At 46.9% G+C, this 14,128-nt stretch overlaps 1 protein-coding gene across 1 annotated transcript in view; it reads left to right on the top strand.

Moving 5' to 3' along the window:
* Nucleotides 1-1,065: 1,065 nt before the first annotated feature.
* Nucleotides 1,066-14,128, top strand: part of PIP4K2A (phosphatidylinositol-5-phosphate 4-kinase type 2 alpha) — a 179,508-nt gene continuing 166,445 nt past the window's right edge. Inside the window, exon 1 of the mRNA XM_082846835.1 lies at nt 1,066-1,408. Coding sequence (XP_082702961.1) covers nt 1,265-1,408 — 144 coding nt within the window. The 5' untranslated portion in view covers nt 1,066-1,264. The remainder of the gene's footprint in view (nt 1,409-14,128) is intronic.

The following is a 14,128-nucleotide window of genomic DNA, read 5'->3' as shown; positions in this document are numbered from 1 at the left end:
CCCTGAGAGAACCAAGCAGGTTAACTGGTACACAGGAAACCACTATACTTGAGGGGGAGTATTAATGACTTGCCCAGTGGGCTGAACAGGGTTATGATTACTGGGGAAGATATAGGGACAACAGGTTTTTAGACATACTTGGAATGGCAGCTTTCTGAGGTGGTTCAGGTATTCCCAGCATTAAGAAGGGCTAAATTTAGGTGTACGTGTATGAAGACAGTGAAAAGGTTTCCGCGGAAGGTGAGTGAGATGAATTAAACGGATATAGGAAACATCGCGGAGGATTTGAAACAGAAGGTGCAATTTGGGGCATGATTCTCCTGGCCAAACCAAGGGCTCTAAATGAGGAATCAGGGTCCCATCTAGGGAGGGCGTTAGTGGTGGTGGGGATGACAGCCCAGCGGCTTAGGTGGGAGTCTCCCTTCTGCATGCATGTGGGAAGGCCCAAGTTTAGGGTCCAAAAGGCCCGATGGTTAAAGGCACAAAAGGATTAATAAGTTCATTGCAGGGCTACTTTGGGAGACGGCCAACCATGTGCCCAGGTCCTTTCCCTCGGTGCTAGGGAAGCCCTGGTCTCCACGCAGCGTTTCACGTCTCACTAGCTCTCCTGATTCTTGGCACCGGTAAGCGGCGATGCCCTGAGCCTCCTTCCTTCGCCTGACCACCGTCTCTGGGGGCTCCTCTCCTCCGATCTCCCTACTCTCCCCATCCTTCCCTCTTTTCTCCTGAGGTGCAGAAGGGATACCTTGCGGGAGTCCTCACGCTCCCCGCGCCACACGCCCACCCCGCGGCCTCCTGGGCCGGCGGGGAGCTGCCGCCCCGAGCTCGCCTGCGACCCGGGGGCGGCCAGGCCGCCGCGGAGCCGGAGCGCGAGGGCGCAGCTTAACGGTCCCGCGGCCGCGCCTCGCGCTCCGCGCCCCGCCCGGCGGCGCCGCAGCTGCTGCCCGCCCGCCCCCTGCGTCATGACGCCGGCGCCCAACGCGGAAGCCGCTCGCGGCGCGCCCGGTCCAGCCGCGGGCTGAGCTCGGAGCCGCGGCGGGCGCGGGAAGCGGGCCGGAGCGCGAGCCGAACGTAGCCTCCCTCGCCAGCCGGGCAGAGCGGGCACCGCGGGCAGAGCGGAACAAGCGTGCCGGCAGCCGGAGCGGGGCACGGCGCGCCGGGGCCGCCGCCGGGGGAGATGCAGCTGCCTCCCCGGGCTGGCGTGTAGAGAGGGCGGGTCCCCGGCCTCGGGAGCGCGGCGGTGGAGGGGACAGAGGCGGCGGCCATGGCGACCCCCGGCAACCTGGGGTCCTCCGTCCTGGCGAGCAAGACCAAGACCAAGAAGAAGCACTTCGTAGCGCAGAAAGTGAAGCTCTTTCGGGCCAGCGATCCGCTGCTCAGCGTCCTGATGTGGGGGGTAAACCACTCGGTAAGGGCTCGGGCTGCGGCGCGCGGTCCCTTTCCTCGTCCTCGTCCTCCTTGTCGTCCTCCTCGTCGTCGTCCTCGTCCGCCGCCTCCTCCTCCCCCTCCGCCCCCTGCAGCTGCTGAGGGGCGGGGAGCCCGAGCGGGGCCCGGGCCCTACGGCTGTTTGCCCTCCGGGGCTGCCCGTTCGCCGCGGCGCCTCGGTGCCCCCAGCCCCGCGCCGCGCGCCCGCCCCTCGGGGCCGCCCAGGCGCCACTTGGACCCCCTAGGGACCTAGGGCCGGATGCAGGACGAGGGGGTCCCATTTGCAGTGGAGCCCTGCGGCGGGTACCAGTGTCGCCCCCGGTCCGTGCGTCCGCTTGCTGGCCGATCTGTCCCCTGCAGCCCGGGAACTGGGAAGTTTGTGCGGGGCACGACTCCTCCTGGGCTGTCACCCCGGCGGGGGCTGTTGGGGCGAGAGTCCCGGCGCTTTCTTCCTCTGCGGGGGCGGCGGGGGAGGTCGGGTCCTCCGCCGTCCGGCAGGTGTATCTGCCCGAGGCTGGGAGCCTATGAAGCCTCCCCGCACCAGGCACAGGGGTGAGAATACTGGAGATCGCGGAGCTTTGGGCAGCGGCTTAGTGCTTAGGTCCTTTTTTCCCTTTAAAGGCGATATTCTTGGACGCCAGGAATCTTTTTGGCAAAGATAAAGCCAATGTAAATATGGCTCTGGTGTTGAGCATCTTCCTCTGCTCCTCTCCCGCATCGCCCTGCCGCTGTGCCCGCTGAAGAGCTGCCTGGCGGGGAGTCTTACTCCCCAGACCTCCTCCCCCACCTTGGGGAGCCAGGCCGAAGTCGCCGACTGCGGAAGGGCGGCCTGGGGATGACAGCGGGAGGGGGTCTCGGCGGGCGCGGTGGACGGCTGTATTGAGTTGACTGTACCCGTTTGGGGGGGTTTGTTTCAGAGGTTGGAGGAGACGGCTTGGAAAGGTTAGCGTAACCCGCTAGCCCGAGGTCCTGGAGATGCGCCGCTGCGGGCTATGCGGACTGCGGTCTGAGGGTCCGAAATAGTTTCCTGCTGATCTTCCAGCGAGAAACTCTTGCAGTTTTAATCTTCTTGGGATCAGGAAATCTAATAGGAGCTGTTGGCTGAGCCATGAAAGTTTAAATGAGCCTGTGAATTTTGACCATGACCTTACCCACTGCAGTCGGTTAGCTTCTGAGGAGAAGTGTACGCTTGCCTTCCGTACTTTTGATTTCGATGGATGTCTGTGGGCCCTTTTCAGCATAATAGAAATGACAGAAAACCATGTTGGATTTCGAAAGAACATTCTCGGTGTAGTGAAGTTGGTTGAAATGGCTCAAAAGCATCGTATTTGTATTTTTCTTTCCCAGGCTGAGCTGGGGAAAAGGTGAAACTGTATCAGGATTGATCGATAGTGCTTGCAAGCAGTGACTGTTTTTAAGAAGGTGGAGACTTGATTATTCCTATCAGCCTAATGCCTGATCGCCTGGAGTTCATTTTAACTTCCTGATAACTTCTTGAGCAATTAAGAATGCAAGCTTTTGCAACAGCCGACACTACTGCATCAAAAACCCCCTACGTTTTATTAAAGTAAACAAAGTGTTATTTTTTCTGTGTAATAAGTGTACAGTTTAGAGTTATGTTCTAAATTTAAGTTTTTTTTATTATGTTGCTGTTAGTTGTTTTTTAAAAAAATAATATTGTTAGTTCTGTATGTATGGGTGCTTTTATCTCCTTTGAAGTTCTGGTGTTTTGGTCAGGAAAGTGTTTGTGTCTGAGCGTTTAATCTAGTAAAGTAGTGATGATAATATGCCACTGAAAGGGTGTGCTGTCTGGGAATTAGTCCCAATTCCAGTTTACTTTAGAAAACCTTGTAATTGTGTGGTGTTTTTACTGTACCCACTTCTGTTGCTACTTTATACTTTTGAATTGCTACATTTGTTTTAGAGTTTCTTGCTAATTGGAAATATTTTGAAACTACTTAAAGCTTATTAAAATAATGTGATTTGTAGATAGTGCATTTTCTTTTGCTTTCAAGAGAAGTTAGCAAGTCTAAGTGTAGTCATCCAGAGGAGTCGTTTCCATAGTATGCAGTATAACCATGTTATTCATTCAACAAATATATATCAGGCACATTGTGCTAGCCTCTGTGCAAAAGATTGCTAAAAATGCCCCTCACATTTTTGTCCAAATATTTTTATTTTTAGGGCTCGAGTTGACATAAGAAAGGTCTGTTTCACAGACTTCTTTTTAAAAATGTTTATTTTGTTTCTTTCTTTTTTTTTTAAAGAAAGGACGGGTATATAAAGATGAGATCTACACTCAGATGCCATGTGTTTCTGGTTGATTTCATTTTAGGTAACAAAGTCTTAGATAAATGTTTTCATATGACCTTGTATGCACCAAAGTCTACAGTATAATATGAGAATAAATTTGTCAGTTGTATTGTGTATGAATGGAGACATTTGAGAAAGCCTAGTAGAGCAGGAAGAGATCATTCAAATCAGTCCTTCCCTACATTTCTAATGTGATCAGGATTAATGGGAAAAGATGTCATGAACATAGCAATTTCTTGCTTTTAAAATTCATGTGCATTTGTCTTAAGGACATTTAGAAATAACCATATATTTGGAGCACTAAAGGGGAACCGTAGTCATCTACTACATGGAGGATCCTTCAAGCATTTTACAAGATTGGGAGTCATCTACACACCATAGTAAAATGCTCATTGGATCCATGTTCTAATTCTTTCTCTAATGCTGTTGACCTTGGGCCTGTTAACTATTTTTGTATCAATATTTGTATCTGTGAGTTAAGGTGATTGGAATGGATGATTTCCAACTTTTTTTCTAACTTCAAGATTCGACAGTCGAGTAGGTTCCTACCATTAAGTTGGGAGCCCCAGACTAGGAAGAATAATAGTGTATAACAAAAGTTGCATCGCTATTATAACCTTGCAAATGCAGCCACACTCAGGGAATTTTCAAGGCCATGGTTGGGGCAAGGAAATCTGTGGTGATTGCAAGAGATGTGTGAACTAAGAGTTTGTGGGATTGACTGTAGTCGGACTGCGTTGCAGTCTATTAAGTCCAAGTCTGTTTGATTGAAATATAGAAACTTGCAGTTAAGGTGGAAAATTTCAAGTCCATTGTGGTGGTAATTCTCAATGACAAGAATAAGCTTGACTTTGTGTGGTTAATTCGATATGTTACTGCTTTCTGACTTAGACTACCCATCAGTGAATGGATCACTGCCAATTTTTATTTTAAGTATTTTAAGCGGAGAATATAATTGAATACATAAAGGAAAAGATGACTTGAGGCAATTTTGTCTTGTTACATTTGGAATTAAACTAAAAACGATCAGGGAGTTAGCTTCTTACAATTATATTTTAATAGTGTGTGGAGAATGCATGTAGAATGTTAGGAGTCAAGCCTTGTTTTAAATAGATATTCTAAAAGATTTTTATGCGGAGTGAAATGAGGGCCTTTTAGAAATGAGTATTTAAAAGCCTATTTCAATATCTAAAGGAAGACCTTTGCATAGAAAAAATTGAAAGGGCATAAAACTTGTTTAAAACAAACGTAGTGTTTCGAAGTAACCAACATTAGTGTTCGTTTTTTTGGTTGCAAGCTGTGGAAATGTGGATGAGCAGAGGCAAAATCTGTAAATATTAGGAGGGTTTTGGAGGTCACAGTGGAAGGACAAATTGGTAAGCAGACCAGGAGAGCAGGGCTGGGGCTGGGCTTTGGCAATAATTGGAACCAGGTGCTTGGGTGTCGTTGGGTGCGTTTGGCTATATTCTTGCTCATTGCTGTCCGGTTTCCTCCACAGGGCGGGGAACTAATGCTTCCTGAATTTCACATTTTGTAATTTCCACCCCCCAAAAGGGTCTTTCTGTCTCCGATTCAGTTATAAAAGTCCAATGGAAGGATTCTGACTGGTTTGGCTTCCATCATTTGTGGCATTTCCCTAGACCAAGCCGCTGAGAAAAGGTGGCAGCTCTTGCCCATTGGAGTTGGGGAAGAACAGTTCTCAGAGAAGGGACAGGTGACATCAGGCAGGTATCCATCCTAGTGTTAGAGCTAGTACTTACCTAGTGCTCATCTAAGATTGTCTTGGTGCCCATGCGCCATGTTTTGTGTGTCTTGGCAGATAACGCGGTTTTCTGAGCTGAGCATCGTAGCCTTTGTTATATTCTCAACAAGGTCCTGGAATTGAAATAATATTGAAGAAATAGTGATGTCTTTTAGGTTCATGGGTTTATATTTGGGCACTGAAAAAGGTAAAAGAAGGAAACTAGGGTTTAAAAGTGAAATAACTATGAAATAGTGTCTGAATGGAACGTAATGAAGTAATTAAATGAGAACAGTAATGAGCTAGACATTAGATGAACCCAGTGAATGGAACCCAAATAACCATTCATTCAAGAACTAGTCTCACACAATTTTTCTTTCTTCCCTTTACTTTAGAGAAAAGAAGAATGCCAAGCACACAACACACACAACACACACACAGAGTTTATAATTAGGGAAATAGTTTCATACCACCTAAAACTTGGGACTACATCCTGAGAACAGAATACATTTTGTTCTCCATTTATTGGCTACCGTAGAATGAACTTGAATATTCAGAATGATGCCCTTGGCAAGACCATGATTTCTCTTTCTATGATAGGATTGTCTGCTGTCTGCTATGTCTTTAGAAAGATTTTCAGCAAGAATTGTAAATAAACAAACAAAATCTACCTTATGTTGATTAGAAAATGCAGTCCCCCAGAGTAATTAAATCTGCCAACATACCCTTGGAGATACAAATTTTGGAATTTAAGGGAATTGGTGCAATTTGGCCAAATGGTTTGTGTTCAGACAGGTTAGGTTCAAGTCCTGCCTCTGTCTTGATGGGCTGTTTGAGCAGATAGATGATTTATTCTCCTGAGCCTCAATTCACTCATTCTTACAAATGGAGATGATGATGATTACCTCACAGTATTATTTTGAGGGTAAGATAATGTATTTAAAGCCTAGCACTGTAATTGGCACAAAATAAGGATTCAGTAATTGATACCTAAAAATGAACAAATTCAGATGCTGTTAGGCTAGTAGCATATTAATAAGCGCTAGACAGGTGTTTCTTAAAATTTAATGTGTGTTTGAATCACCTGGGGACATTTTAAAAATGCAGATTCTGACTCAGCAGGTCTGGGGCGAGTCCTGAGATTCTGCTTTTGTCACACTCTTAGGTGATGAGACGCCGCTGGTCCACAGCCTGTACTTGGAGTACATACAGTAGAAGGAATATCGTTAAAAATAAGGAAAAATGTTCAGGATTTGTCCTCTGACAGCATGTGATGAATCCTTGGAAGAATGGTGACCATGTGATTGAGCTTGAAAAGTTAAGAGAAGGAATTGTGTGTTGAGAAAGGATACACAGATTTTTGATTTGAGATGTGTTGAGTTGCAGGTGATGGTGGTGGACAGTTGCGGGGTGTTGGAAGGTAGCATCGGAGCTCAGGAGAAGGTTAGGGCTGGGATGGAGAATTGATAGTTATCCATGCAGGATTGGTGGTTGAAGCCATGGGGGTAAATTCAATCTCTGAGGGAGAAATAGGAACACCTGGGACGCTTGGCTTTGAGGGAGGGGTGGAGAAGGAAGAAATGTGAGACAAGAGAAAAGTCAGCCGGAAGGTTAGCGGAATTAGATGTGCCGGAGAACACAGTGTTCATGGATATACTTTTGAGACAGTGATTGATTCGGATGTGTGTGTGCAGGTGTGAGAGCTTAAAGATTTATGGAGCCAATGAGTAGAAGTGGGGCAGCTTCTTCTAGAAGGTTAGAAGGGAGGTAAAAGATGCCGTTTTATTTAGGAATACCTAGGTATTTCCCTTGACTCTATATCTTAACATTCTCATCTCTACCAACCAAACCAGGTTTATTTCCTTTCTTGAACAGTTAAAAATACCTCCTAGCTTATTTCTCGGGATATACTTTTAACCACATTTCCGCTTTTTGTGCCAGGGACCCCACGGGAGTCCAGTGAAGGCTGTGGATCCCTTCTTAGAACAATGCTTTTGAACAAATTAATGAAAACACATAGGATACATCCTACCCAGTTCACAGATCCCCTGAATTCTATCCACGGACCACTTGAGGGTTCATGGAACCCAGTTAAGAACCGTCGCAAGAATAAGTTGGGGATGGTGTGGGGTGGGAAGCCCAGCGGCTCGGAAGAATAGTAGGAACAGGCAGAGGTTGAATTAATTACCTGCCGAGATCACAGTGCTAGTAGGTGGTGGGATTCAATCTCGTACCCTTAACCGTGGAACTGTGCTACCTGGGACAGGCCCGGGAGTTATTCATTTCTTGGAGATCTTTTCTTTCCTTCCTTAGTCTTAAAGGCTTTGACAAAGTATTAGCTATTAGCATGGAGAAAAAGAGAAAACAGTTTTTCCTTTACAGAAAGAAGAGCATTGCTTATATTCAAAGCACGTAGGAAGAGGGCATATATAAAACTTCTTTACGAAAAGTCTTGTAGGGAGTTTTAAAACAGTAACCTACCTAAAGATAAACCTTGACATTCAAAGTAAGCATAGTTTTTCACCGGTCCGCAGTGGTTAGGAGTTCAGGCTCTGAAACCACACTGTCTGGTTGGCTGTGTGACCTTAGTCACAATTCTTTTATGAAAGGAGATATTAGTAGTGCTTATTATGGAGGTTATGTGGGTTAAATACGTTGGTACTTGTAAGATGCCTAAAGAGTTGCTGGCACGTGGCAAGTTCTTAATAAATGTTAGCTTTCATTTTATCATTTTTAAAGTATTTTAAATGGCAGAACATGGAAAATTACTAGAGCGCATGTTAAATTAATTGTTCTCTTATCCTGGTTCACAGACAAAACATCACCATTGCACTTGGCATCCTTGTGCATCTTTGAGTTACAAGTTAATCATTTTAGAGTTATCTTGGTGCCCTTGCTTTGATGTCTTTTTCTGCTTTGTTATAATGTTCTTCTTTGTATCTTTAACGCCTTGATCAGGCAGTTCAAGGAGTCAAAAATGTAGTTCAGATTCATTAGTTACAGGTTGTGTCAGCTATTAATTTGATATTTCACCTTTTTTTTTTTTTAACATAAGGACACTGTGCAGGACGCTTGGGATGCAAAATGAATATATTGTGGACCGTACCTTCAAATTGCTCATAACTGCAGGGGAAACAGACATATGCATAAACATGTGTATAAACGACTATAGTATCAGGAATGCTGGGGTGGAGGGTGTTATATAGGGTGGTCAGAGTATAAACCTTATGAAGAAGACATTTGAGTAAAGAGATGAAGATGAAGGGGTTGGGCATGAGGATATCTGGGGGAAGGGCATTTTAGGCAGAAGGAATAGCTCATGCAAAGGCCCTGAGGCTGGTGCTGACTTGGCATGATTAGAAAACTGCAAGGAAGCCTGTGTGGCTGGAGCAGAGTGAGAAAGGGGGAAAGTGCGGGGGGTTTGGAGGTGGGGGCGACTGGGTCATGATTACTTCTGCCCAGGACTCTTGGAGAAGGTTCAAGAGGATGTGACATTGAGAGGCCCTTGAAGATGGAATAGAGTCTCCCAGCTGGAGGAGGCAAGGAAGGGTGTGTGTGGCCAAGGGGAAGTACTGGCAAAAGTAAGCCGACCGAGTGAACGATGCAATGCTGAGGGCTCTGCTGTGGCCGTGGCCTCGGGCCTCGCCGCTCACTCCAGGTGTAATCCACAGACACATGGCAACAGCCGTCACCCAGGAGCCTGCTGGAAAGGCAGCACTGTGGGCCTCTCTGCAGACCGTCTGGGGCAGAATGTGCATTTTAATAAGACAGGTGATTTGTAAGCACCTTCCAGTTTGAGAAGCACTGTCCGGGGTAACTCTTTGGTTTCAAACCCTGGGGTTCCCTGGAGGTGCCTCTGAGGCTGGGGGCAGGGGGCTGAGTTGGTGGGGGAATTTATCCCTCACCTCAGCCTCATCCAGAGCAGCTTGGTTTTGTTCTCATCGTTGTCAACTTTTTTTTTTTTTTTTTAATTGCGGGCAAGGAATACATACTGTACAGGTACAAGGGAAAAAAGGTTCTGCCACCAACATCGAAAACCACAGAGGTGAATGAGGGGGAGTGCTAGGAGATGGTCGAGAAGGTAGTTCGAGGGCAGATTTTCAAAGGCCGAGGAGGCTTTGTTTGCCAGAGAAAAACTTAACAGTTCTGACAAGGGCCACTTTAAAATTTACCATCAAAAGCAAGTGGTACTCAACCCTGGGACTGTACTATTCTCTCTCAGTGTGTTCTCTGCTCTCCTTAAACTTCCCTCTGGTGTTTTGTCCCTCTGTCTCCCCCACCCCCTAGCTGATTACCTTTAAGGCTTTAGAAGGCGTTGAACACGTAGAAGGTATCGCCTTCCACTCTCCCTGCTACCCAATCCACCAGCTTTTGGACACCGAATCCATCAGCCTGCAGATGCGCTGGAGCACCGTGCTGTCTAGTTTGCTGGCTGCTAGTCGCAGATGGCTATTTAAATCTCATTTAATTAAAATTAAATCTTATGATTCAGATTTCCCTAAAGTGCTCGATAGCCACCTGTGGGTGGTGGCCACCGAATTGGAGAAAAAGACTTTTTCTTTCCATTGTTGCCTCACTTGGTGTTGGACGGCGTTCCCGGCTCTGGGACCTCCCATCTCGGAAACAAAATAAACAGCCCTGACAGCGGAAACCCTCCTTTGGTGTCACATCTCTCATGTTAGCGTCCACTCTCCTTCTCTGCTCCTTGTTAGAGCAGAAGTTGAAAACCCTCGCCTGAAGCCGCTCTGTCCTGTGGTCTGTAGTGGCTGTCCGGCCCCCCTGCGTCCCACCTGCCATTTCCACCTTCACCGCTCCCGGGAAGCTGCCCCTGTCAGCCTCACCTTCATGTTTTCAGATCCAGAGGCCACCTTCTTGGTTTTATTCTTGTTTTCCTTCACTCCTTAGGTGCCTTATCGAACTCTTCATCCTTCTTTCAGCCTCTAAATGTTAGAGCGCCCCAGGACTCTGTCCAGGGTTTTCTTCTGGAACTACAGAGTGTATTTCATCTGCATGACCTTATTTGTTTAGTCCCGTGGCTTTTCACGCTCATAGTTAAGAAATGGACATCTTCCCTTCTGACCTCCCTGCCGGGCTCCATATTTCAATTTCTTATTTGGTATTTCACCTGACTACCTAACGGGCACCTCAGATGTGTCCCCACCAGGACTCCTGGTTCCCTCTCCCTGTCCTGCCCCACCTCCCGTCATGCCCTGAACTAATTTCTCCCTCATCTCAGTCAATGGACCACCATCTACCCAGGTGCTCAATCCCCAAACTCAGGAACAAACCTTGATCCTTCTCTTTTCCTCACCTCTCCCTCCTGATCCGCATTTCTGAGTTCTGACTCTGCATACTTCTCTCTTTCCGTATGAATTCTCTTCCTCTAGAACATGGCAGGGGCCCTCAGGTCCCTCGGGTGGTCCCTTTGCCCTGTCTCAGTCCCAGTTCTCAACAGTGGTGGCAGTGATCTTTCTGAAACGTAAATGATGTCCTGTCACTTCTTCAGAGAAAACCTTCCAGAGGCCTCCCTATATACGTATAACTGAATCACTTTGCTGTACCCCTGAAACTTACAAACATTGTAAAAAGAAAAAAATAAGTAAAAAAATAAAAACAAACTTGAGGGACTTCCCTGGCGGTCCAGTGGTTAAGACTTCACCTTCCAGTGCAGGAGGTGAGGGTTCGATCCCTGGTCAGGAAACTAAGATCCTGCATGCCTCGTGGCCAAAAAACCCAAAACATAAAACAGAAGCAATATTGTAACAAATTCAATAAAGACTTTAAAAATGGTCCACATCAAAAAAAAATTTTTTTAACAGCCAAATAAACAAAAAGTACAAACTTGAAGAGGAAAAAAAAAAAAGCCCGACCTCTTTCCAGTGGCTTAGACTTCTTACTGGCCTGGCCCCGACTACGCCCTGTGCCTTCTCCCTTCCAGCCACGCTGGTCTTCTGTTCCTTACACAAGCCAAGTTCAGAGCAGCCACAGAGCTCCTGCGTTTACTTTTCTCTTTGTCTGGAATGTTCTTCCCTCGGGCCCCTTGTCATTTTACTTTGTCAGCTGAAGGGTTGCCCTTTCCGAGAGCCTCCCTGACCACATCTAAAGAAGGCCCTCCACTCTCACACAGCTCTTATCCTCTCTGTGACACTTGACACTGTCGGAAAAGGAGGTGTTTACATGTTTATTACTTCTCTCCCCCCGCTGGGCTGTGAACCCGTTAACTTCAGCTCACCAGCAGCTGAGACCAGGTCATATTTGCTGCCACCTCCCTGCACCCGGAACGGTGCTTGCATGTAGTAGGTACCCAATAAATACTGTTGAATGACTTAGTGGAGCCGCTGAAGTGCTCCACGGGTGTGCTGTGAGCCCTTCCACGTTGAATTTTCATCAGCACGTAAGCTCTGTTTTTGCTAGGATTGAGCAGAGTGTTGAGAGCGGTTTGCTGAGCGGGTTGAGCAACGCCTGGGAGAGTAGGGGAGGACTCGCTGCAAGCTGGTGATAAGAGATGTGGGGTAACCACAAGCTGATGACAAACCAAGAGCCGATGGCCACAGCCGCCTGCGAGAACTTTGCCTTGTGAACACGGCAGAGAAGTTTCAGGGAGAGTCAACAGCTTCTCTCCTAGAACGTCACCAAGTCAATTGTGTGGAGGCCTTGAAAGCACTTCTGAACAATCCGAGACCTTATTTCATAGAAGAGCGCACTGCCATGTCATTTCTGCTTTATTCCCCGTAGTTGGGGCCTGTTAACAGCCTCAGGCATGCCTCTCAAAGTTCTAGCGTTCAGAAACGTGCCGTAAGTTAAACTTAAGATTCTTCAAGCATTGTGAGAATAGCGATGATACTAGTACCTTGAGTCTTCCGGGGTATCTTTCTACCATGTTGCGTTTCTGCTGGTTCTTAGTCATGGTGCCTTGTTCCCATGTTTGCTTGGTAATTTTGGCCATGAGCTGCTCATTTGCCTTGAACCATTACTCGAGGAGGATTTTCAAGTCTTGGAGTGAAAGTGTGTCCCTCTAGAGAGGATTGTCTCCTGGGCCAGGTGGCTTAGGGGCACTACAGACCAAGGCCATTGTAGACTAAGCTCACAGCTTGGGAGTTTTTGGACTTGCTGGTGATATACATTTGGGCTGCAGTCCCCTGGGGGTGGAATGGGTTTATTTTGGGATCACCTTTACGCTGAGGCTGTGACCCTTTTGGATCCTACCCTTACGGAGAAAGGGTTTCCCATTAGATCCCCACCTTGGGGATCCGACTTCTGTTCCTCTCAGCCCACGGGACCATCAAAGCCGTCAGAGTGAGTGGCTTCCGTGGGAGCTCATGGCTCTCGCACTCTGCTTTCACTCAGATTTTGGCAAGGTAACTCCTGCCTCTTCAGCGCTTTGATGCCTTTAAGGAGATGTATGAAAAAATATTTTATTCAGGATGTTTAGCTGTTTTCAGCGGCAGAGTTGATCTGAATAACCTATTTCCACCCTATTAGCGGAAATGGAAATCAGCATCAAAGTTTCTAAACAGAGGGAGTGACAGGCAACAAGGGAGAAGTCAGAGCCCCAGGGTGCTCGGGTGTTTCTGTGGCCACCCCAGGGATGGGTCAGTGACGGGACTCAGTGCCACCAGAGGAGACTCTGCTAAAGCCATTGCTGTCCTCTGGGTAAGAGGCGACCAGAGTCTGAACTAGGGCAGTTCCGTGGTGGCAGAGAGAGGGTGTCCCCAGAGATGTTTGGGAAGTTGACTGAGCTGGATTTGGTAATTACCCGGGGGAAATGGATGGGAAGGAGTTGAGGGCGACCCCAGGTTTTCTAGTTTGGGTACCTAAATAGTTTTCTTCCGTTTACACTCTCCATTACATTAACGGTTATCTTTTGGGCTATTAGCCAAAAGGAGTTCTTATTATCTGCACTTAGGTTACTCATATGTGGAAATGATGTTATTTCCTATTTTGGTGTTTTCACAAATCTTCCAATTTTTAGGTAAATCCAGCATTTGATGTACTTCATTTTGTAAAATGTCATTTTCATATCTAAAGTTCTACTACCAATAACCTGTAATTGGTTTAGGGTGGTTTTGTTTTTTTTTTTTGAGGTGTTTTCTTTAAGGCCTTAGAGGAAGCATTATGAAAAAGACAGTTTTTGCTTGTAAGGAGTTCCTAGTCCTAGTGGGAAGATAGGCATGTAATTATGTAAACAAGGTGCTAAATTGGTGAATTAACAGAACTGCCTTCAAGGTTTATTTGGTTGTAAATGACAGTCAGATCAGCTAAAAGAAAACACAGGGAGGGGTGATGGGGCAGCTCCTGGAACAGATGGGCGTTGAGAGTCCAACAGAGACCAGGATCCAAAGCTCCTCCTTCCTCGCTTTCTCGCTAATCTTTGCATCACTTTTCGTGAACCTTTTCTCTAATAATATTGTCTTTTCTCAGCTGCTTTGTACAAGTAGACCCCACACAGCAACTATGTTTATTTGCCCCCAGATCCAGGTCCATTCGGATGGCATTTAGTCACCCTACATCCTAATTTCAGATTTCGTATGAGGGAGAGAAGGGTAGAGACAAAAAAGAGAGCGGCCATCAGATCAGACAGCTGCGGCCATTGGGTCTCCTGCCGTGCAGGCTTGGCTGCTGGGTGGCACCTGGGTGGAGGGACAGTGA

This window comes from Leucopleurus acutus (assembly GCF_964270905.1).
Source record: "Leucopleurus acutus genome assembly, chromosome: 1".
NCBI lineage: Eukaryota > Metazoa > Chordata > Mammalia > Artiodactyla > Delphinidae > Leucopleurus > Leucopleurus acutus.
The sequence above is the reverse complement of the archived record's forward strand: the minus strand, read 5'-3'. Positions and strand labels throughout refer to the sequence as shown.